The sequence below is a fragment of the Hevea brasiliensis genome, chromosome 10 (genome assembly GCF_030052815.1).
Source record: "Hevea brasiliensis isolate MT/VB/25A 57/8 chromosome 10, ASM3005281v1, whole genome shotgun sequence".
NCBI classification, from domain to species: domain Eukaryota; kingdom Viridiplantae; phylum Streptophyta; class Magnoliopsida; order Malpighiales; family Euphorbiaceae; genus Hevea; species Hevea brasiliensis.
The window spans coordinates 92,169,535-92,196,921 of record NC_079502.1 but is presented as its reverse complement, the minus strand read 5'-3'; the positions used below and the strand labels follow the sequence as shown (position 1 = coordinate 92,196,921).

Here is a 27,387-nt window from a genome sequence, read left to right as displayed (position 1 = left end):
CTTCTTGTGCCTAGAAGTTAGTGATTATTGGGCCTAGAAGCTCTTTGGTTCTGTCGAAGTGCCCCTGTGCAGACAAAAATTTCCATCGTCTCCAAACTTTCGCTTGCATTTACGATGTTAAAACTTTTGAGGGAGAAGGAAAAAGCAAGCACACACAGGGACACTCTTAAAAACAAAAAACAGATGATTTTTATGGCCAGAAATTGATGTATATGAGTTTTGCCAGAGACTGTACAAATATATGGTCGTACTTCGTGGGGAAACATGCATAAGGCAGCAGCAGCAGGAGAAGGGCTGCAATTTTATTGGTCTAGAATATCTGCGATGGTGTGCTTGTTCTATATGGCATATGCCACCATTTTAAAAAAGCAAAGCATAAAAAAGGTAAGGAACTCATCATTGCCACTAGAAAGCTTTGAAGTTGTGCGCAATTAAAGGAAAATCATCTATACCCCAAAAAGTGAAAATAAAAGAGCTCGGCGAAAAGCCTTTTTAAGCTCAGGTTAATGTCACCTTAACCCAATTTTTCTCCTTCCCCACGCAGTTTCAGGCTTCTTGGGAAGGCTGCTTTTCCCCTCCCACAGACGCTTGTAATCAAACCCATCCTCCTAATTCATAACATATAAATTATTATCCAAACCCAAAAGAATCATATGAAATTGTTAAGAGGTTAAAAATTTACTCATGATAAGGTGGTCCTTGTCCTTGCCATGTGATTAGTGATTAATTAAAGATATAAATGAGAGCTTTGTTCCATATTTTTACTGTGGCCCATTGTGTTAAAATTGATCAGTAAAAAGATTTTATATTATAAATTATTTAAAATTTAAGAAGCTTTTTATAATCTTTATGTTTACATTTAAGAATTTATTTTCTCTTAAATTAGATTGAGTCTCTTATAATTAATTTCAAAATATTTCATCTATTGAAACCTACATACTGAATTCAAGGAAAGAAAAAAAAAATGCATAAAATGAGGCTATCAGAAATTGGCATATTGATTCACAAATATGAACATAAGTTATGGTTTTGTATTTATAAGCAAATGGGAATGGATTGTTAAACAAACAAAAAGGAAGGGGGTGTGGGTGAATATAAATGATGAAGCAAAAAAGGAAAGAAAGTAGCCATTAGCTCAATATCTCAAAGATCAGTTTTTCTTTGCATAAAAAGAAATATGTCAATCATCCTGTATTTATTTCCTAATTCATGAATTAGAATTTAATTCCAATAATTTCTATTTTTTAATTTTAAAAAATAAAAAATAAAAAATAATTTGTATAGACAGGTAGGCAAGTTGTGATGGTTGAATTTTTTAAATAAAAAAACACTCTTGATCATATATGTATAAATGTGTATTTTTCTTTATGGAGCATATCCCTATTTAGAAATTTTGGACTGACATGATTATGTCCACCCACTATGGAAACCAACATCTTAGATGCATATGAGACTTCTTCTACCCAATCAATGTGCATGAATCTTCTCTCTCTCAACATTTTCTTTATGGAAAGAAAATCTGCTTCCACATTTTTGTGATAGTGGGTGAATCCCTTCCACTAAGCATCCAAATTATTGGATATTTCTATATACAAATGGGTTTTTTTTTTTTTAAAAAAAGAAAAATATTTCCATTAATTTTGTTTATTGACCAATTAATTTGGCCAAAATCTATCACTAACATGAGAAACATGAGATGAGCTAAATTCCAACACCAATCAAAACCCTAATAATCAAATGCTTTTGGTCATTTATACATCATTTCATAATATCACATCAATAAATTTTAATTCTATAATTGTAATTCTAAGTATTGTTTTTAAAATTGTAAGCTATTGAATTCGAATTTCAATTAAAAATGAATTTACCTTGACTTATAAGCTAGTAAAAAATAAGCTTATAAGCTTTAAATATGAGTTGACATTTTTATTTATAATAATTTTTAAATTTATAAATTGAACTTAAAAACTAAAAAAAATAAGTTGGAAGAGCCAACTTTTTATTTTAATGCTTTATAAGTCTTGTACTTATAAACTAATTTAACCAAACATTTTAATAATAAATATGCTTATAAGTTATTTTTTATGAAACACATTTAACAACTTATAAGTATTTATAAATCACAAGCATTTTAACTAAACATGTATCTGTTCGAACTTTTAAATTAAATACTTATAAGCTTAAATTAGCTTATGAGCATAGCTGCTTATAAATCAATTTTCAAAAGTTAAACTAAACAGCTTCTAAATATAGGATAATTTATTTATTTATAATAATTTTAAACTTATAAGCTAAAAAAATTAAGTTGAAAGATCAAAATTTTCATTTTGGTGCTTTATAAATCTCGTGCTTATAAACTAATTTGATAAAATATTTCAATAATAAATGTGCTTATAACTTATTTTTTATTAAATACATTAATAACTTATAAATATTTATCAGTCATAAATATTTTAACTAAGTATGTATCCGTTTAAAATTTTTAATATTTATAAATTTAAATTAATTTATAAATATTAATTATTTATAAATCAATTTTCGTAAGTTAAACCAAACAATTTCTAAATTTAAGTTGATCAATTTATTTATAATAATTTTTAAGTTTATATGTTAAATTCATAAGCTAAAAAAATTCAGATGGAAGACTCAACTTTTTATTTTAATGCTTTACAAATCTTATACTTATAAATTAATTTAACCAAACATTTTAATAATGAATGTACTTATAAATTATTTTTTATTAAACATATTAAAAATATATAAATATTTATTAATTTTAAATAATTTAATTAGACACATAATTATTTAAAATTTTAAATATTTATAAATTTAAATTAATTTATAAATACTAACGATTTACAAATAGATTATTATAAGTTAAATTAAATAATTTTTAAAATTAATTATAAAAATATATAATATAAATTTTAATCACCAATACCCACTCGTGGCATTTTAATCGCCAAAAGCACACGTTAAAAAGCATAACAAAACAAAACAAAACAAAACCCATTTCATATTCATAATCCTCCGAAGTCTATCATGTACTTCCAATTTACACATATTACAAACGACTACCAATAACTTCCAAAAATAAAAATCTAGCCTAGCTGAGGAAAGGAAACAAGACCACTTGTCACTGTTATGGACCTGGCTCCACTCAATCATTTTCCTCTTTTTTTCTTACATAAAATTTTATTTTATGGCTTTATACTATTTCTTTGCATTGGAGAATACAGGCAATGAAAAGAAACAAAAAAAAAAAAAAAAAAAATCAAAATCTGGCATTTTCAAAACCGTGCAAATCGCTGACCCTGTTCATATGCTTTCTCATTATCGCCACTTTAGCCAAGTTCTCCGCAGCTCGCCACGCCGATGTCGGCGTAAGAAGCTCTACCTTCTCCTCCGCTTGTTGACTCCCCTTCTGCCTCTGACTCCACACCACCTGCTGCCTTCGCCGATGCAGCTCTTCCAGCTCCGCCTCTAACCTTCTCAGATGCTCGATAGCCGAGCAGTCACTCGATTGCATCAACAATGCTTGAGCTGATGATAACAAATGATAAGCTCCATATAAATCATTATGATCCATTAATCGCCGAGATTCAGCCACTGCTCTTATTGTGATGTGGAGGTCCCTCAGCCGTTGGATATGTGGCTCTGATGATCGAACGGCTTGAGCTCGAGGTATTATCAGGGCTTTTTCCTTGGATAAGACTGGCTCCTGTGACGATGGGTCTCTAAACGAGGACCGTACGGATAACAAGTGGTGGCCCTCGGTGGAAGAAGCCGGCACTTTCAATTCTATGAGTAGTTCTCTCTCTTCCTCGGCGTGAAGATCCCCGAGCCGGACCGAACCGGGTCCAAAAACACTGGGCCGACCTGTGAGTGAATAAACCGCTGCTATTTCTGCTGGAGCTGAACCGGAAACAAACCCGAGCTGAAGCTTTAGATCTTGAACCGCAATGCTTAGTAGATTATCCACGCACTTTGCCAATGCGTCTTCTGGTGGCGCGTTCCTGCACGCGCTAAAGTCACCGAGGCCAATGGAGTGTACGAGGATTTCCAAGTGAGAAAAGCGCATTGATGACACCATTAATGACAGACGCTTCTGAGCAATGGAGTTCGTGTAAGACTGGTCATCGTGACCGTTGGATATAATGATGATGCTGGAAAACGGATTCTTCACTCGCCGATCTTCAATCACTTTTGCAGCTTTTTTAAGCGCGTCGTTTGCACTCATCCCTTGACCAGTACTTCCCAAAGCATCGATAATCCGACGAGCCGATCTCCGTCCTTCGGCCGTCATCCTCGTCAACGGCAACAACCGCTTGGACGTTGCCGAGAAGGCCACAATCGACAATCGATCCGTGGAATTCAGCGAAGATATTAGTAGTCGCATCACATGCTTCATCATTTGTGACTTCACCCCGCAAATCCTCTCGCTAACGTCCAGCACAGTCACCAAATCAATAGGCGGTCGTCGACGAGCAGCCAGGGACGGTGGCGCTCTGACCTTGAGCAGGACGACGTGCGTCTGGTAACTCCTCCCATCATTCAGCAAAGCAGAATCCGGCAACAAACAGACTTCCACATTTTTGGCATTTAGCATGACGTGATTACTCACTCTAACTGGAGCTGGATTCACAAAGAAGCCTTGAAACTCTTGAGCTGCATTGTGGTCATCACCTTCGGCGTCGTTTTCTTCCAATTCAGGTATAGGGTTGAAGACAGAACCAGGAGAAGGAGACGTGAGAGGCTCATCGTCGTTGTAGATTCTCAAGTTCTTGGTTTTTGAAAGGTCTTTGAGCTTTTCGTCTAATTTCTTGATCTCTGGTTTGTGGTGGATAGAAAGCAAAGGTTGTTCTTTCCAGGTGGCGCTGCACACAGGGCAGATAAGGAGATCCTGCCTCTTCACGTGTGCGGCTACGCAAGGGAAGTGAAATACATGGGTGCATTCCGCTGTGAAAACCGCTGTTCCTTTCCCACTTTTCACACTCTGGAAGCAGATTCCACATTTACTCTGCAAATAAAACAAGAAAGAATTTTGTAAGTGGTTAGCGATCATTGAAAACGAAGAAGTTATATTTAATAGAAAGGAATGAACAGTGAATACTTACTTTGGAGAGGCGGAGGCTGGCTTTGAGGAGGGAGAAGCTGGATGGGGATTTAGGAGAAGAGGCATCGGAGAAGTGGAACAATCTGGGGCTGATGCATTTTTTTGGTGTTTTTGTTTTGCATTGGAGTTTTGGGCTATTGGGTACTGATGATGTAGGAGTTTTGGCTGTGGTTGTTCGGCAACGAAGACTCGGGTTTGATACAGGTTGAGATTGTAAACGGGGTGCTGATGAATCGGAGAAAAATCCAAACTTGGAGCTTATTCTTGGGCTATGGTTACTGGAGGTACTGGAGGTGGTGGAATTGTTGTTGCAATGGTGGTGGTGTTGCTGCTTCTCTGTGAATACAGTGGCTTCTCGCTCTCTATGAAAGGATGTGCAAAACGCCCTTCTCCAACCAGTTACCTTTGTCAAAAACAAAATTCAACGAGACTTGATGGGTTAGCTGTGGAAGGATTTGATGCGGGTGAAATGGAGAGGAAATGGATTGAGCATGGAGGAGTGGAGAGAGTAAGTAATTAAGGGGGAGACAAAAGAAGGAGACGCAAAGAGAAAGGTTTGTGTCGTTTTTCTCTTTCTTCCTATTTCTTTTGTTCTGTTGCTGTGTTCTTTCTATCTCTCTCTTTTGATGGCTCCCATAAGATCACTGACATGAAAAGCTCTCACTGTAGCTGCCAAAATTTTGAAACCCCTCTCTGTTTCTCTCTCTCTCTCTCTCTGGGAATAGCCGAACAGGACATGAATACACAATCCGATACATATAGAGCAATGTTGGGCATTGGCATTTGCATGGAGACCGGCAAGTGTAGGTCACTACCTACAGTAACAAGTCAATTGATTGGCTCTGTTTGTTTGTAATCCTGTTTTTCTCGTTTCTAATTTCTGATAGGACAGTAGGACACTGTCTTTACTCTCATGTTATGCTTCACCGACCTAACCTTTGTCTTTCCTTCAAGTGTACAAAGATAAAATAAAACCCAAAATTTCCCACATGGATGTGGGTGGGTCACCTTATCAAGGGCACCTTTGATTCACACTTTCGACTTACTCTATGCCACCTTACCACATTTTCACAAGCAAAATTCTTGTCCTCTTCCCATCACCTGTTGTGGCCGTCATGTGAGCCTCTCTGCATCTCCCTACTACTGGTTATGTTTTGTCTGATGCCCAACTAGTAAACGCGAGGGCTGCGAGTTGGCGCTAGGTTAATTTTACAATATTTGAATCTTGACCCAAAAGAAAAAAGATTTTGTAGAATAGCGGCCATTATTTTGATCACAGCAATCCCTAGGGAATGAGGCGAAATCACAGAAAAATGGACTGATCGACATGATTATACAATGTCAGTTCCAGCCTCTGAAAGTTTGAGAGATTTTAATGGCTCTCATTTAATAACCACAGATTAACGTTAATTAAACCAGTTCACTAGGGATGAATATTCTGTTAATTGAATTAAAATTTTAATTAATTAAATTAATAATTAACTCTAAAAAAATTAAAAATTAAATAAAATTAAAAATTTAATAAAATTAAAAATTTAATAAAATTAAAATATTTGATTAGTTATTAAATATAATCAAATTAATTAAAAAAATAAAATATATATTTTATATTATTAATTAGTTAATAAAATATAATTTTTATTTATTAAAATAATAAATATAATTTAATATTGATAAATAAAAATTTGATTATTTCAATTAATTTAGTTATAAATCAAAGGTAATAAAAATAAAAATTTTTATTATTAATAATAATTAAAAATTAAATAAAATTAAATTTATTCTTATCAAAATAATTAAATTTTATCAAATTATAACCGAATGTAATTCACCGTAATGTCAAATTGTATTCCTATAATGCTACCTTTCTCATATTAAATTTCACTTAACGGTTTGTCAATAATGTAATAACCCCACTAAATTTTATTTGGTGCATATTGAAATCTTTTTTATTAATAAATTCTGTGGGCTTCGGCCGCAATTAATTAAACGGCTCAATTATAGGTTTCACAATATTAAAAAAAAAAAAAAATCAAGCCAGGCTCATATTCTGCCCCTTATTTCTTTCATTTGTTTTTAATATATATATTTCTAATTTACTTTTTTGTTTGTTAAATATGCCAATTCAGCATAGAATCCATTCTATCCAAAAATTTTAAAAAATAAAATCAATCTGATTGTCTATATAATTTGATTTAAAAATTAAAATTAATTTTTATAAAATCATAAATTAATTTAAATTTTTATGTAATTATTTGATAAGTAATTTAAATTTATTTATAATTTAAAATAATTCAATTCTAATCCATATAAAGAAATAAGAGGACTCGCTCTACCCATTTACTATCTCTAGTGAGCTATTTAAAATCATTCCATTTTGATTTGTGGAAACATATAGGCTACATTTGTAATAAATTTGTAAAGAAAAAAAATAATTAAATTCTCATATAATCATTAAAAAAATGAATTTTTAAAATTAAAATAAAGTAAATTATTTTATTTTAAATAGAAGAATTAATAAAAAAAATAATTAAATTGAAATCTTACAAAATTTTAGTTTATAAACAGAATTAAAGATCCGATTATGTGCGGAGTTACCTATCATTGACTAGAATTAATTGACTCACTTAATTTTTAAAAAATAAAATTTTCATCCATTCAAGTTTTAAAACATAAATATATATATATATATATATATATATATATATATATATATATATATATATATATATATTGTATTGAATTGCCAATATAACCCACCAAAATAATTGTTTTTATCCCACCAAAATCTTTAAAATATTTATGTGTATTAAATGTAGGTGATAAAAATTTCACCCTAAGCGTTTATTATTTTAATCTTTCAAGATAAATAATAAAACCTAGAAAAAGTTAAAACATATCTACCAAAACTCCAAAAGACTTAGTCACCTCTCGTTTTACTCTCCAAATACTATTTATTTTCTAACTTTCATCCTTTTGGAGAACCACAAAATCAAAATTTTTTTATGACTTTTATTAAAAAAAAATTCTCTATTTCTCTATTGATTGACATTTTCACCAAAATTAATATATAAACTCAATTTCATAAGATATATATTTTTTTATATTTTGATTAGGAGATTAGTTGTTAAATGATTATTTGATTATAAATATTGAAAAAGAGTCTTTAATAGCACAGACAATGAAACGATTATGTAATATTTCTAAAAAGGACGGTGCTAAACGTCACAAATGTTGTGACACAAATGACACAAATGCTCATAAAATGACATAACTATCCTTATCAAAATTTTAAATGGAAGAGATGTGAAGAGATAGAGTGAAATTTGAATTTTTATTCTCTCTCTTCTATCTAACAACTACTTGAGTAAATAGGATGAGAGTTTCCATGCTTTTCTTGAGCTACCTTCTATAATTAATATTATGTGAGTTTCAATTACCTTTTTGAAAAAGTTTAAAGAAGTATATTGTTGATTTATTAAACAAACCCTTATTTGTATCTATATTCATCTTCTTTCTAAGAAACTCTTCATTGTAAAGCATTTTAGTTTCAGTCCTAGGCCTCCTGGCTTTTCTTCCCTGAGAGAAAAATTTTCTGGCACGTGATAAATCCAATCACACAATGACAAGGAAGCATACATCTGAGAAAAACACAAGTAGTACTATTATCTAGGATTAAACCTGGAATCTATCATTCATGGGATGAATGTGCACCATTGGTTATTAGTGTTAGTAAAAGTGTGTACAAATCTTATGAGACCATGCAGGAGGCTGTAGAGGCCTACAATCACTTCTTGATTTCAAAAAATAATGGAGAGAGCAGTTGCAATGACATCCATTTCACAATATCAACAAAAGAGTTTACCTCAACTGATAGAGCTATACAAGTCACACATGAAGATGCTGTTTCAACATGTAGTAGATATTTGAGTGAAACCAACAAATTCTTTGTTGGCTTTGTTGTTGGGATTTTATTTGTAATGCATTTGTCCAAGCGTTAGATTGTTGAAATAATTTTGGTTTGATGATCTTGAATTTAGCTACTTTTGAAGATTTTGTAAGCATTATTGTTAAAAGTAAACCATGGTTAAAGAACTTTATTTAGCACAAGAGTAGTTTTTTATTAAAGAATTTTGTTTTATTTTTCTTCACTTATTAAGATTAGCAGAAATAGATCTTACAACAATGGTTTTAGTGTTACTTTATATTAGCATGGATGTGTAATTTACTTAATTGATGTACATAAAGCAAATACTATGGACTTTATTAAGTTTTGGATATTAGGTTAAAAAAAAAGAAGAAAATGCCATGAAATTTTTGTCCACCTGAATCCAATTTGGAATGAGAGTCTAATGTTATTGATCCCAGAACATATTCCTCCTCTGAAATTGGTGAGTTGAGTTTGTCTGGTGGAATTAAAACAAAAATTATGAAAATGCCTACTGAACCTTCTCTATACATATGAACCACTTGGGATATGTATACATTAGATATATGTATATTATCTGTATTTTATATTGAAGAAATGAAAAGCAATTTTTAGTATTATGGAGTCATTTTTCTTTTTATTGGAAAAGAATTGTTGCCTGTTTTGAAAGACTTTTTTAGCTCAACTTTCTGGGTTGGGTTGTTTGTTCACAACTGATCTATGATAAAGATACATTTTCCACTGATGGCTTCATGGGTGAAGCTGAGATAGACATTCAACCTCTGGTTGCTACTACCAAAGCCTACGAAACTTCCACAATCACTGAGCCAATGTAGTTTGTCAAGTGGATAGCTAGCAAGGATAACACTCTATGGAAAGATGGTGTTATCACCTTAGTAGATGGGAGAGTAAAATAAGACATAAGCCTCAGGCTACAAAATGTCGAGAGGGGGGTGCTAGAGATCAAGCTGGAGTGCGTTCCTCTTACTCAATAGTAATCCAGATACACAATTTCCATCAATTGGAAGATGTATAGTAGGAACAAATGTTTAGCCTGCTGCTATTTATATATAATATCCTATGTATTGTTATAGGGACTTAATTTTCACAAATGAGGAAAAGCAATCCTTCAGAATTTTAATATATTGCAGATATATAATAACTTGAATTTGAAAAACAAATGCTAGTTTCCTTGCAGCAAAGGCTCGGTAACATGCTTAATTCATATACAATAGAAGTCCCAAGCCAATGAAAATAGTACTGTAATAAAAAAAAAATCTAGCTTCCAAACTTGGTAAGGATAAAAATTATGGCAAAACATTAGACACACATAGAGGATAACATAGCATATTGTCTCATGAAACATAAACTTAGCATACTATATACATAAGACAACACCAAAAAGGACCCTAACCAAACTGTAGCTACTACCCAACCCTTGTAATTTCAGTTTGAAACTCAATCCTATTGTCATCAGCCACTGTCAAAGTGAATTCTACCTCATCATCCTTTCCTAATTGGTTTTCCTGCACAAATGCATGCCATCCTTTTTCAAATCTTGCTTTCTTGAAGATTCCCTCTTGACTAAACCGAGTCATATACTGAACTTGAAATTATTTATGCACACCAGGTACTTGTATGTGAACCAACCTCCCATTCAAACCAAGAAACGTCTTCGCAAATTCAATTGGAATATTCTAGTAAAAAACACAAGATACATTTTATACATGTCAATAGTTATTTGAAAAATAATTTACATAATCAATAAAGTTTTCAACATAATTCGTAAATAGCTAGTTTACCATTTCATATTTCCAATCAAAGGTGTTCATCACAGACACAAAGTTTGGCTGAGTTGGAAGGAGTTTTGCATCAGGATCAGTGTTTTGCTTTATAAAAAATATGGAATTTAATAATAATAAACAAAAAAACAAAGCAAGTCCTTATTATTTTATTGGGTGCATGAAAGAAATTAAAAAAAAAAAACTTGTAATGCAAAAGTCAGCACATTCACCTATTACATCATCATCATCTGAAGATATTTGAATTACTTCTAGTAATGGTGGAAATCCATAGTCAATCTCAACTCCTTTTGTATCAAACATTAACATCTCAACCTCCCGTGTACTGATGACAGAAAATATGATACAGAACTTTTGTTTCAACTTGTAGTATTTGATAAGTTCATCAACACCATCTGTAAAATATAAATTCCCATCTTTCTCATCCACTACAGCTACAACTTGCCATGAGTGACCTTCCAAACCTTTGACAAAAAGTGTTACAGTGTCAAAATTTAAATCATCCAGCAGATGAGTAACATGATTTGAAATCCTCTATATACGTCAAAAAAAAGGATGATAAACAGATATCATATTAGCATCAGTAAATTATCACTTATTTCTATTTTATATCGAATGAAGAAAAAAAAAATTAGATAAAAGCATACAAAGAGCTTACAATCCTGCGAATGTTGTGTTCAACAATGAAATAGAACCTATCCTTTTTTCCCATGGTGCTCTTAAGAGAGGATTCTTTCTCTGAGTTAAAATGGAAATATCTCACCGTTTTGGGTTCTCTCTCTCAATCTCTGCGTCAACCTAGATCTTTTACCATTTAGGAATGTTTGAATGGGAGATAATGGCAGTCAACAAATTAAACCCTTCAATACTCATCTAGATATTAATTGCCCATTTAATAAATAACAGCAGTGGGAATAGTGATATTAAAAAGGAAAAAAAATGTAGCATAGGGAGGGTGCGAATGATGAACCCTCACCATTTTGGGTTCTCTCTCTCAATCTCTGCATTACCTAGATGTTTTGTCGTTTAGGGATGTTTGAATGAGAGATAATGGCAATCAACAAACCCCTCAATAATAGCAGCAGGAATAGTGATATTAAAAAGGAAAAAAAATTTTGGCATAGGGAGGGTGCAAACCATGAACCCTCTGCCTTTGTTTTCTTGGGAGCATTTGCCAATTGGGCTTTATTTTTTCTTCAATGGATATGACTTTATCTTGTTATGGTGTGTTTTAAAGGGAAAAAAAAATCTGACACAGGGAGAATTAGAACCCTTAACCATGCTGGGAAGCATGCGCCAGTGCCAGTTGGGCTATTAGCCCTCATCCGACATTTTATTGCATGAAATATATATATTATACAACCTCTAATATATAATTTTTTTGAAATTTTAAATTTTATTTGTTAAAAGTGTATATCATGTCAAGTAATATTTATTTTTTACATTTATATCTATCAACATCCATATAATTTATAAGTAAATGATTTAAATAACGATAATAGTGGTGATTGTAAACCGTGGTGATTTGAGTGTTTATGGAGTATTATTTTTTATGACGTGGTATGAATATAAATACTTTATATTTTTGCATACTAGCAATTTAAAGTGGTGAAACAGCAGTTTGATTTAAGAATGCAAAAGTGCATGAACCGATCAACAGAATGAATATTTCAATATAGTATCATGTCAAGTTATGTGCAAATAATTCAATCCATTGCAAAGAACAACATCATTTCATGAGTTTTTTTTTCTTCAACACTTGCTATGCTTAATATTTGGGTGAAGAAATGTGTCCTTCTTTTTAATTCATGCATGAGTAATTCAAAGGCTTCACTTTTTATGACGGCAGTATAGTAGCAACCAAGACTAATTTCTTTATGCTTAGAAGGGTGAAAATTTTCTTAATGTGTACTTTTATTTATTTTTCACATAATTTATTTGGAATTGTTTGTCTTCAATATTTATTTTTTTTATTTTTTTTATATTTTTTTCTATATTATACACTATTAAAATTTTAATTTTTTTTAAGAGTTATCATAAATAAAAATTTGATCATATCACTGTTTCATTCAAAATATGCAACAAAAAGGAAATACAGTGATGTAGATAAAATTAAAAGCAAGCATGTTAGAACATATTTGATCATATTGAATACTTATTTAGCACCTTAAACAAAAAACAACATTCAAAAGGTCTTTTATTCCATAGAAATAACTGCAATCCATCACATTTCAGAGGAAGTATCTGAAATTTGCACTACCTCAGATCTCCTTGCAATCTCTTTATTTTCCACTTCAATGACTTCCAACATCATTTCATACACATTAATGAGAGGAAAATCTTGCAACATGATGACCTTAATATCATCTTCCCCATATACCTTCACCATTCTCTTCATTAGCTCCTTGATTTCTTCCTTTAAATCAAGAAGTTAACCTCTGGTTAGCTGATACATAGTTTCCAAAGTAGCCGATGAAGCTGGCATAGTCCATTTACTATCATTTTTCTTCACAGGAGTGTTTGCCATTACAGAAAAATGGAAGTTGGGAGAAAATAGACTAGAAGAAAATGAGTGCTATTATTTTGATAGCTAAGGGTGCTCTTATTTAGTTTGCTTAATAACTATATATAGAGATGGAAGGTATGCATGCCATTATGAATGGAATAATAACTTTGTTTGGCTTAATTAAATTGAGTGGCTCAATACAAATTTGTGTTGAGTTTCAAGATATATTGTGATGATTCTATTGGGATGCAATGGCACAATAAATTGAAGATATATTTTGTGGTCCAATATTGCATGGCCTTATATATTTTCATAGTGAAGACTTGCAAAAAGCATGAAATGGCACGTATGTTGTATGTTTTCTAGTGTTAATATGTAATGGCACAATACTTAATGGTTAAAGTGTTAAAATAATTGATAGAGGTAAATTTTTGTTGTATAAGTTACATATGTTGCAATATGTATGAAATGTTATTGTGTTTATTAACCTGTAACCTTATTAATTCTTACTTTATTATTGTACTTGACAAATTGTATTCTCTAATTTGTTATATTGATTAATTTCATTTCATAGGAGTTGGTTTATAAAAATATATGAAGATTAATACACAAATAAAACTAATAATGCATACTTGGCTAAAAAACAATAATTTAAGTTAATTAATATAACACTGTCATATAATAAGAAACCATAGCAGCTAAGTTAGAAGGATCATATTCTTAAATATTCTAAATAAAACATTTATATATTGTCAAATACTCCAAATACAATAAAATACTCCAAAGTTAAAAACTCCAGAACATGTATATATAAGCTTCTAAAGATAAATACTCCTAATATTAACATTTATATGTTGTTCTGATAGCAAAAAAAAAAAAATCAATAGATTCTTAATTTGGCCTTCTGATTATAGCAAAAAAGAGGACATATGTAGCTTCATTTGCAGTCATGATGAACTCCACTGATTCAGTTTTCTTCAAGTTGTGAATTGTGACAAACTGGATCCATCCACTTTTAATCCTTGCTTTTTTCATCACTCCTCTAGCATTGTTCCTTGGCACATACTCACACCTCCAATATGTCCTCTTCTCAGTGTTATAGATATACAACCTCTTCCTCTCAACTCTAACATGATTTCTTGCAAAATCAATGGAGATGTTCTGTTTTATGACATGAAGAAAAATTAAATTAGCCTCAGTTGGAAAGATTCATAAAATATTTTATAAAATCAACAATGATTAAATTCAAAGTCTATTAAAGATTAACTTACCACTTTGTACTTGAAATAATTCTTGTCCAGGCCATAAATAAATCTTGGATCATTTTGTGTAGGTAGTATCACATTCATATTCACTAATAAACAAGAAAAAATTTGCATTGTTGGAATATGTACGCTCAATAATCTTTGTATATTAAAAACTTGAAAGTATGATAATTATATTATCTATACTTAATTGGCAAGATTGTCTTCCTCACTATCATCCTCACTGTCTTCTTCATTGTCTTCCTCACTATCATCCTCACTGTCTTCATCACTGTCTTCCTCACTCTCATCCTCACTGTCTTCTTCACTATCCTCCTCACTATCCTCCTCACTATCTTCCTCAATGTCTTCCTCACTATCATCTTCACTATCTTCATCAGAGATTTCAATTATACCATGTTGTGTTGATGCAGTAGCAGCAGTAAGAAGGGGATGAGGTCGAGCATTACACTTAAATTCTAACCCATTTCTCATGAAAATGTAGACATGCATATTTTCATGAGAAATTACCTTGAAACTCAAAATCCACAAAGCTTTTATATTATACCAGTCTATCATATAACTAATGCCTTGGTCAAGAAAATACCTAGGTGCATGTTCATTAGGGATTTGTTCTATTGTGACTCTCACTCTCCTTGCATGTTCTTGTTTGCCTTGCACATATAAAATGACATACTCTGCTAATGGTTTGCCTAATTTATGGATTATGTGTGTAGGGACTTTCTGTAATAATAACAAATATATCAGTTATTGTAAAAGTTAATAAGAAATTAGGTGTAGACACCATATTTTGGCCGACCTCCGAAGTCAAGGAACTTTTAAACTTTTAATTTTATTATCCGCTCTCAACCGATGTCCCCAATCACAAAAAACTTTTCCGGACTCGCTGATAGCTCGTCCCTGAAACAAACCAATCTCACGCTTAAGTTAGATTGTTCTCCGATCTCTTGATCTTTGTCAGATGAGTTCGAGACAATATCAGGTCTCCGGACCATCCAATCTTGCCTACCAATGTTCTCGATCTCTCTGAGTACAAACATCACAGAGCTCCACTTGACTAATGTTATGATCTGGCTTCTTGCTTGAATGCCCCAGATATTCCCCAAAATAAAGTTAAGGTTTTTATCCGGTCTAATAATAGCTCCGATCTTAAAAGTTCAAGTTACTGTCAAACCTTTGCAATTCTAATATTTTAAAGTTTCATCCGGTGTTTAGTCATGGCTTCGTCCGATCTCATATTCGCGTATAATATTTTTCCTATCTCTTATCCTCTGATTAATAGTTGCTTTCAAGTTTAATGTTCAACTACATTCAATCAATTGAATACTCAAGCAATTTGGTCTCATCAAGAAGTTGAACATAAAAAAAGAGGACTTCAATTCATTGCAAAATGAAAATATACAAGTTATTCAGCAGGAGGGTCTCCCCCAACCTGCTCCTTGGGTACAGCATCATTTCTCTGATCCTCTTCCTCTCTCTCAGGCTCCTCATCGCTCTCCTCTTCGGCCTCTGGAATGAGCTAATTCATCCAGGAGAAGTCCTCCTCAGGATAACGCTTCTTCAGCTCGGCCAGGAGGTCATTATGGGTGTTCACATATGCCCCAGCCTCTTTTGTTGTGCTTTCCTCTTCCTTGGCCTGGAGCTCCTCCTCCTTCGCCCGAAGTTCCTTAGAAAAACGAGCAAGATCGGCAAATCGGCCAGCCCAAGAAACTTCAAGTTCCCTCTCCACTTCAGCTATCCTCTCTTCACAATACTTCATCTGATCTTCCAATTTGGCGATGTAATCATTGGCAGAGGAGAGCTGAGCCTTAGCAGCTGAGGCATCCTAAACTGCCTTAAGAATCTCCTTCCTTAAGGCATGGGCTTTTTCTCTGATAACATATTGATTTGCAATAGCCTCCAAGCCCAAACTCATTGTCTGAGTTAAAATATCGTCGATGCTCTCCTCTGCCAATCTGTTCCAATCTTTTTAAAAGCAGATGGAGGCTCCCATGACCTTAGCTAGGCTAGGATTCCCTCTGTTGGAACGGTTCCTTTCTAGTGATTGGTTAAGGAGTTGAGCTCCCTGGAAAGCGTCCTAACAGTAGGACTAGAAGACTCCCCTTCCACATTGGAAGAGATCGAAGGAGGCAGAGGAGGCGGACATTCAATCTGTCGAGGTGGAGAAATGGCGATCTCTACTTTAGAGACCGGCTACTCTTGAGGTCGAGGAGGGGAGCTCGGTATTTCTACCAATTCTCGCTGAGGAGTCTGAGCAGTAGTAGCAGTGGCCTCCTTTATCGCCCGTACCTTTCGAGAGACCTCCCTATTTCGCTTGCGGCTCTCTTTAGAAGCGTAGCCACCCGCCATACCTGCATAGAGAAGAAGTCAGTGAGTTCGCTAAGATTCAGAGGCTAAAGATATAGATTGTACCAGGACCGAGGTCATACCTGCACTGAGATATAGATTGTACCAGGACCGAGATATAAGCGTAGCCACCCACCATACTTGCACTGAGACTCGTAGTCTTCGTTGGTGATCAGTCGCATCATCCACCACTTCAGTTTAGCCATAACCGCATCTAAGCATGAGAATTTATGGGTGGACACTTGAGTCTTTAACTCTTTCACCATGGCGTCTTTGTCCTTATTTAAGGTGAGCTTCTTAGGGAGTTGGGGGACCAAAAAATTCCAATTGTGTGGGATCCCTTCAAAGCCGTTTCGATCCTTAGTCCTAAGGATGAAAAACCGATCCTTCCAGTTCTTCAGCGAAGTTCGACCTCTTCCCATTACTTCGGGTAAGTCAGAGTCATTCGGCCGTCAGCTTCCACTTCTGCAAGATTTGTGGATACTGGAGTCAGCTCATCTGTCTCCTCAACTTTCCACAGGTAAGCATCTACAATGTTGTTTTGTTAAATACCCTTGGTTCATTTTCTCAAGTCTTCTTTTAAAGTTTCTTTTATATCCAGTTATATTAAGTCTCAGAATAGTCCTGAAATTATCTTCTATGTCTTTTTTTTATTCACTCGCAAAGTCCATTTATCGTCACTTAGTTTTCATTTCCTTTGAGAGTATACATTCAAGTCATAGGTGACTTGAAAATACTCTAAAGAATATATAGGCAGAAGTATTTTAACATGATAGTTTCGAGGCTAAATAAATGAAAAGTGATAAAAAGATAGGTGTAACAAAAGGTCGAATAGGCTGGAAACAAGAATAGGTCAAATAAACAAGTTATGAGATTAGGCCTTGGAATGAACCCAGGTGATAAGACAATAGATCGGGAATTAAAATAAGTTCTGATTCCGGGCGAGCAACTAAAAAGAGATCAGATTAAAGAGTTCTGATAAGGCAATCACGTAGAAGATTGGTAAGAAGTTTGGTCTTGTATCCACCCTCTAGTTATAAGGTTCAATAGGCTAGGAAAAGCTTTGCACGGGTTTTTTGCGCCCTCGGTCATCAGAATCCTTAGTTCAAAGTTCTTATAAAACGCAATTCTAATAAATACACTAAGAGTTCGGGGGAGAGTTCTTACCCGAAGTTAGTCCAATTTTTAAATGCAACACATTAAGAGTTCGGGGGAGAGTTCTTACCCGAACTTAATCTAATTTTTAACGTAACACATTAAGAGTTCGGGGGGAGAGTTCTTATCCGAGCTCAACTTAATTTTTAAACATAATATATTAAGAGATCGGAGGAGAGTTCTTGCCTGAGCTCAGTTTAAACGCGATAAATTAAAGAGACAGTTCTCAACTTAAATTCTTAAATACACTAAGAGATCGGGGGAGAGTTCTTACCCGAATTCTCGATTAAAATTCTCAACACTAAGAGATTGGGGGAGAGTTCTTACCTAAATTCTCGGTTAAAGTCTTAATAAAATATGGGGAGATCAGAGGAGAGTTCTTATTCGAAATCTCCCACTTAAATTTTTAACAGAATATACTAAGAGATCGGGGGAGAGTTCTTACTTGAATTCTCGATTAAAATTCTCAACACTAAGAGATCGGGGGAGAGTTCTTACCCGAGTTCTCGGCCAAATCTTAATAAAATATGTGGAGATAGGAGGAGAGTTCTTATCCGAAATCTCCTGCTTAAAAGAGATCGGGAGAGAATTCTTACCCTAGTTCTTGGCCAAATCTTAATAAAATGTGTGAAGATCGGATGAGAGTTCTTATCCGAAATCTCCTGCTTAAATTTTTTAATAAGAATACATTAAGAGATCAGGAGAAAGTTTTTACCTGAATTCTCTTAACTTAAAACTAAATTAAAATATAAAAACTTCAATATGTGAATTAACCCCCAATAAAAAATCTGTTACATTACACCTAATCACTGAAGGGTCATCTCATGCACTCGTGTTCTTGGGCAACCCTAAATAGTGAGATATCAAATATTCCTTTTATCCGCACAAAGGATTAATATCATCATTCCAACCCCCTAATTATCAATTCTAATTTATAATGAGCATAACATTAAATCTGCTTACCCTCGTTGAGGGGCGAGGTGGGGTGCCTAACACTTTCCCCACCCGTATATGGACCCCGAACTTAGAATCTCTATTTTTAAAGTGGTTTTAATATTTACAAGTGGTTTTCTTTAATTTCCCTCAAAATTAAAGTGGTGACTCCTCACTTTTCCCACTTCGGTGAGAATTCGTCCAGGCGACTACAAAAACCTTGTGACATTAGGATATGAAAATATTAAAGATTAAACAATTAAACACATAATATTTTTTAAAAAAGATTATTATATCAAATGATGATAATTCACACACCATTGAATAAATAACCTATAAATCAGATTAAGGTTAATTCGGGAAAAAAAAAACTTTAACATAGATTAATCACATATTCAAAGAAAAATAGAAAGCCAACATTCAACAAGCATCATAATATTTAAAAGTCATACACTAAGACTAAATTTTTTATATTACATATTTAGGGTTTAGCATACAGTCTTGTATTAACATCTTTTTTAATTGTATGAATTTAGGAAAAAAAATGTTTTGAGAGAAGAAGAACAGATTAATGGATAAAAATTTGTACATACCAATTTCAGATCTCCAGGAATAACTTTGTGGTAAAAATCAAATCTCCTATGACTCATTATAATCAAGCTTAACTCGTTGTTATGATTGCGATGACTGAGAAAGAAAGGATTAATGGGGTTGGGAGAAGACAAAGTCTTGGAGGAAGCGAAATTTGGGAGAAAAAGAAGAGACGATTGAAAGATTTGCTGTTTAGCGAATAAGAAGTTGTGTTAGGAAGAAGAAGAAGAAGAGACGATTGAAAGAGTTTCACTTTTATCAAAACTAAAAGAATATCTTATTATTTTTGGGAGACGAGCAAAACATGCAAACATGGATAATAAATGTTGAGATTATTATTTGTGCTTTTAGAAAATTGAAATAAAATCTAGTTGCAATTGGGTACACAATCAGCTAGAATAACGCCTAACCAATGAGAGTGATATTATAAATGTAAATTAATAAAATTGGCGCCTTTTTTTTTTACTAGTATAGTATAATATCATTGTTAAACGACAACGTTTTATGATTTACATTAAAAGTTTGAATATTATCATATAGTATTATAAATTAAATAATGTGATAAACTTAACCTATGATAATTTTTTATTAACAATTAAATAATACAACATATTTAATTTTTAAAGTTTATTAATTCATAAATCATATCAAAATTTTTTTGTTAACATATATTGAAAAAAAAAATACATCCTATTAATTTATATGGAACATACTTTTAAATTAAATTGATTTTATGTACTATACACTATATATGAGGTTTAACCCATAATTTATATCCCATGCCACATACTCTTAAATTAAATTAATTATATATACTATATACTATATGTGAAACTTATTCTATGATTATATGGCACATACTCTTATATTTAATTGATTATATAAAATATGTTCTATACGTGAAATTTAACCTATGATATATAGACATCAATTAATTTATATATATATATATATATATATATATATATATATATATATATATATCACATGCTTAAATATCTCATTAAATTAAACTTGACTCTATAAATTACATGACACATACCTATCTAAAAAAAAAATTGACTATAAATACTATACACTATATGGGATTTAACCTATAATCTATGTTACATGCTACAGATTAAATTATAAAATAACTCTATGTACTATACACTATATGAGGTTTAACCTATGATTTATGTGACATGTCATATAATCAACTATTAAATTAATCAATTTGAAATTAAATATATGAGTTTTAATCTATGATCTATGTGACATGCTACATAATCAATTATAAATTGACTTTATGTACTATACACTATATTAGACATAACCTATGATCCATGTTACATGTACATAACCAATTATAAATTGATTCTATATACTATACATAATATATGAGACATAACCTATGATCCATGTTACGTGCTACATAATCAATTATAAATTGATTCTATGTACTATACACTATATGGGGCTTAACCTATGATCTATGTTACATGCTACAGATTAAATTATTAATTAATTCTATGTACTATATACTATATGAGGTTTAACCTATGATCTATGTGACATGTCGTATAATCAACTATTAAATTGATCAATTTGAAATTAATTATATGAGTTTTAACCTATGATTTATGTGACATGCCACAAAATTGATTATTACATTGATCAATTTGAAATTACCTATATGAAACTTAAAATATGATCTATGTGGCATGCCACATAGTCAATTAATAAATTGATCAATTTATAATTAACTATATGAGTTACATGCCACATAGTGAATTATTCGATGACTCTATGTAAAATTAACTTAATGTAATAAACCTATGATTATATTGACCATTAATATAAATTGACAAAAAAATAATTAATTAAAATTATAACTCATAAATTAAATTAACTGTGCTTTAATATATGGTATGATTATAATAATCTGTTAATAAAAACTGTGTAATATATTTTTGAAAAAAATTCTCTTCATATTATTAACACCGCATCGTTTAAACATTAAGTGCATTGTTTAAAGACTAACTTGGAAAGCAAAATATTCAACACTAAAGCACGTTGTTTCACACCATTAATGCACTGTTTGAAGACTAACTTGGAAAGCAAAATATTCAATACTAAAACACGTTTTTTCACACCCTTAAATGCAGAAATATGAAAGATCACAAGATTGCAACAAAAGAATCATTTCCTTTCTTCGTCCAACACTTTCTCTGTGTAATATCGATTCAATATACTTCCAAATATCTTTGATTATATCTCTCTTCTATGATCGTGTCATCTTTTTCTCAATGTTTAGATAGATAGAAACACATTAATCTGGTTGCTTTCTTATAGTCGACCTTGGGTTAAAGCTCCTCATTCTTCTCTCTAGCAAAGGCAACATCTCACATTTCAGAAACAGTATGAAGGAATGCTTAACAGGTATCTATATTTAAATATTTTGAAATCATTTTTTTTTTGTTCAAAGGAAATACCATTTCATATATTCATGTGGAGTACAATAGAAAACAAAGCAACTTTTCAGTTGCTTATACCGAATAGGGAAATTTGGGAGGTCTTTGTAATCGAAGAAGATGATAGTGCATACCTGATAGATGGGATTTGGGAGTTTTTGATTCATTTCCAGGTTAGATTAGATTATGAGATTGGATTCAATTTTGTTAGCCCAAAAGATTTTGTAGTGAAAATTTGCAATAATGAAGGACGCGAGATCACTTACCCTTTACGCTCTCTAGGTATGTGTTTTTGGAAATTTTAATAATTTCTATATTTTCATGCATTAATTTTAAGTATTGTTTGAATGAAAACTGAATAGGAATCGACTTACCTCTGTGTACTTGGACATTCACATTTGTTTACAAGAATTATAACTGGAAATATAAAGTGGTAATTATTTACAAACTCTATATTAAATGAAATTATTGTATGATTTAAATTATTTATTATAATTTTTTCTCAATTTATTTATTTCTTATGGATTTATAGTACATTCCAGTTCAGGAAGCATTGAGTCATCTTAGCACAAGAAATTGCACAATCACCCTTAAGCGTGCTAAAAGATCAATTCCATTTCGAGTAGGGTATGTTTGCAGGCAAGTTTCAATAAGAGCAACTGGATGTAATAAGTGGATGACTAGGTTTGAAAGTAGATGAATGTCATTTGTTCAATGGTATGAACTGAAGAAAGGTGATGTGTGCACCTTTAGTAGATCTGCAGCAGAGCCTACTACGTTTTTTGTGTCTGTAAAGCGTCATGGTCAAGAAATTTAGACATATTTTATGCTTTTAAAATATGATTGTAGCCCAAATTACTGTTGGTTGTTTAAACGTTGACAGTTTGAGTTTTTTTTAATTTCTTATTGTTAATTGACTAATATATTTTTGCTATTTATATTATAATTGGATTTGTAAAACTTAGAATCCAAAATTCATTTATGCATTTATAAAGTTTGTATACAGGGTAGGGAAAACTACAAGAAAACTGAAATAAGAAGTAAGATTAAATAAAAATAACAAACATACCTAACGAGATAAGACAATTCTAAAAGTAGCCATTCCTTATTATGAAACTAGGTAGCTAAAAAATGAAACTAGCTAAGTAGAATTAAATATGCTCAAACTTGTTGAGTGATATGAATTTGCCTCATGTAATAAAGCATCAACAGGTGACAAATGCTTAAATTAGTCATGAACAGTATGTATAGCTGTTCAACCTAAGTAAAAATAGGATGAAAATTGGTAAGCTAATTTCAGAAACTACCTACACTATTAAAATGCTTAAAGTTAGAGTATGGTGTGTCAAATTTACACTAGATTTCACTAACGTGTATCATAATATATATATATATATATATATATATATATATATATATATATATATATATATATATATATATAACTTTAAGAGATTGCAAAATGTACTTCATAAACATGAAACCATAATTTTATAAACATATAACTAAAAGTATCAAAAATAACAAAATACCATATTCCCCTTCATAATCATCATAAACTTTATATAAACAACTAAATAATTGTTCTGATGCTCATCTTCTATTTTTTTTTGAATTGCAACATTAAAATAACTTAAAGACTAAACCAATTTTCAGCAGCTTGGCTAGAAGAAACAAAAAAACTATCATCGACGTTCAATGTAAGATTTCTTACATCAATATTTGATGCCTACAAAGGTGAAATGAAGGAAAAAAACTGTTATTGATATGTCTTTAAACTATTAAAAAAATCTCTGAGTGAAATAAACATGAGAGTGGATGACACATACTTGGTATTGAGATTCTTGAGTTAAAGCATTATTTAAAGCTTGTCCACGACCTCTGCCACACCCTCTACCTCAATCACGACCACGAGCACCCTTATTAGGCCTTCTTTCAAATGCAGACCTAAAATGACTACCCCGTGGATGTCCTCGACTAGATGCAACAATTCGATTTCGGACAATTATTGTTTGAGTTTGTAAATCTCTGTCATCATCATCCGAAGCATCACCATTTACATTGTCATTAGCATTATTGGATCGACCATCCCAATTTTGAAATTCTAAGTTCAAATCCAATAGACATGCCTTCATATGTTCAAGTCTTGAAACACTTTCCATAGCCATATCTGCAGCTTCATTAAAACTCTTGTCAATTTCCTTGAATTTTTTGTATTCCTCTGTCATATGAGGATACCCTGCATCACAAAACATCTTGCTGTGCCTATGGTAAACATCCTTCCTCCATCTCCTTAACACGTATCTTTCATGAATTTGCCTTATATCTTTAAGGGTAATTACCTTCAATATATGAGCGCACAATATGCCATTTGATTCAAATTTTCTACAATTACATTTGAACACAAAGCCTTCTTCATTGTAAAGAACAGTATAAACATGTTCCTTCACATACCAGTCATTCATCAAACTTCTTTCCAGAATTTTATGCTGTTCAAACCCTGGCTCGATAAATTCTTCATCACCTTTATTAACATCTTCACCTGGAACAGGTTGATGCACATTGCAATACCAAATTCGTTTGATCTCATTCTGAACTTGTTTATACATACCAGTAATGTAGGCCTCTTGAAATTATCGTTCCCATTGAAAATTTGAAATGCAATTCACAACTGTGTTTTTGGATCTAAAATCTGCAAAGAACTCTTTTTCAACCTTATCTCTTAATGCAATCTCATATTGCTTAATAAATTGCTTCAAAGTGCTCATGGAGTTAACATACCCACCAAAATAAGCATGCATACCCTCACTTCTTTGACTTAATAGCATTCCAACCCATAAGATATGGTTGACATAAACTGGAACCCAAAACTATCTTTCGTTGTAAAGCTTCAATAACCATTCATTACCTTCCAAATTGTACTTCACAACAAATTCATGGCAATTTCTCTCGAACATTGTAGGACTTAGGCTATCATATATGAGTGCAATAAACTCCTTCCTTGCCTTTTCATACTCTTGAACACCTCTCAGCTTCTCAGGAACCTTACAAAGAATGTGCCATATGCAAAACCTGTGGGTTGTATTAGGCATAACTTCCCTTATTGCGCTTTTCATGCTCTCACATTGAACTGTCATGATTGCATTTAGAGCATGACCACCCATTGCTGCAAGCCATGTACTGAAAACCAATCTAAAAGTCTCAGCATCGTGATGAGATAAAAGTGCACTACCCAATAGAATTGATTGGTCGTGATGATTAACTCCAATAATGCTTGCAAATGGTATTCCATAACGATTGACGAGGCATGTTGTATCAACATTTACAACATCACAAAACTCTTCATAAGCAGCAATACTCCGAGGATGCACCCAAAACACATTAGTAAGCCTCTGATCCTCATCTGTATCAATCAAGTGAAAAAAATTTGTATTTTATTGTTGCATTCTTAAAAACATCCTGTTTATGTAACTAGCATCTCCCTTGCCAAGCTTCCACCTTCTTGATATGTCAATAAAATTACGACAATCCCTTGGGAGGCAATTTAACTTCTCAAAACCACTAGCTTGCACTTCTAGGAGTCTAACACTTTTGCTTGGCCTTATTCCAACAATGTCATGTGCTTCAAGCCTTCTTTTTATAGCTGAAGGTATACTCCTGAGCGCTCTCATGAACCTAGACATATTAGGGTCCAACTCATGATTATGTTGGGTCTACAATTTTGTCACTTGCCAAAAACCATTACTTCTTAAAATTGCGCTTAGGCGTGTAGGGCAATTTATTCTCTTTGATATTGATTTTGCATAAGATTTTCTTCCTCTATCACAACTAATTGTTTGATATTTACGCACATTGCCATTGCCTTTTGAAGCAGACTTCTTAACCACACTAAAACCTTTTTCCCTAGCATAAGAAAAGTACGCATTGAATAGAATGTCAATACTGGCATAATACATGCCAACACTTGGAGGTTGATCACAGCCTACTAGCTCAATTTGTTGATTCTCATCATGAATCACAGAAATCTGATTGCCATTACCATCACTAGCTTCACCTACCTGAGATTCCCCTCCTGTTTCATTTTCTTCGGATTCTTGTCTAACTGTACTGCTATTGCTTTGGCCCATTTGATCTTCATGTCTACTATTATTGGTGTGGTTGGAGTGATCAACAAATCTATTATTGTTATTATGGATGATTGATTCTTCCATTTGTGAAAGATGGAGAAAACTTGTAGAAGGAGAGAAGAGTATTTGAAAAGATGTGTTTTCTTCAATGTGTATAGAGATAATAAGTGTGAGAAGAAGTTTTATTTTATTTGAAAAGATGGTTCGAAGCTCATCGATTTTCAAAATTTATTCAGCTTAAACTCGGCTCAATGAAAGTTCAAGGAGGTCGAGATTGGCTTGAGGCTATAGCTATATATATATTTAAAAAAATTAAAAGTATATATATATATATATATATATATATATATATATATATATATATATATATATATATAATTAAAAGTATAATAGGATCAATAAGGATTGACGAAAATGCATATATGAATATTGGGAGGCTCGAGTTCGTATTGCTCGCAAGCAAGCTCGACCCTTTTACACCATTAGAAAAATGCATGGTTATGCCTCAACCCTGATATGATTATGTTTTTCCTTTATAAAATATGCTTGAATTATGATATAATTATTTTTTTTTCCTTCATAAAAATTCCATGATGATAATTTAATTATATTTTTCAATTATATTTTTTCAATTATATTTTTTGATGACATTTTAACTCTTCATAAAAATTGTATTATGTAAGTACCACCTAATACAATTCATATACGGAGGATATGTCAGCATGACATATTTTCATCCAACATGTCAATGGTTAAATCCTTGCCAAATAGCTGACCACTTTAAGGTTTACTAATTAGCTTTAAGTTGTGTTAATTGCGCATGGCGTTGGTAATATGTGAAATGGTGAAGGAGTTAAATGTGGCACAAGAAACCAAAAGTCACCATAATTGAATTCAAACACAAATCAATGTGTTTCAACCTATTAGAATGTATCACAGTTTTGACCCTACTGTTAATGAGTGTTTAAGTTTCCCATTACTTCATTGACTCCACTATTTGTAAAGAAAAACTGAGTTGATTAACATTGCATACCTGCAAGCATTCTCCTTTTTTTCTCTATAAAACATTTCAGAAAGTATCCTCATGGCTGACTCTTTTTGGGTGATGCTGCATGATGATGATTTTAAATACGGTATAATTGTAAGTTGAAAGACTATATTAGCT

At 32.3% G+C, this 27,387-nt stretch overlaps 1 protein-coding gene across 1 annotated transcript; it reads right to left on the bottom strand.

Annotated features, from left to right (window-relative positions):
- Window positions 1–2,995: 2,995 nt before the first annotated feature.
- Window positions 2,996–5,534, bottom strand: LOC131183791 (probable E3 ubiquitin-protein ligase EDA40; the record flags this gene model as incomplete). The annotated part of the gene is made up of 2 exons (XM_058154384.1): window positions 2,996–5,020; window positions 5,118–5,534. Coding segments are annotated over 2 exons (2,163 nt in total), but the record flags the coding sequence as incomplete, so codon positions are not given.
- Window positions 5,535–27,387: the final 21,853 nt, after the last annotated feature.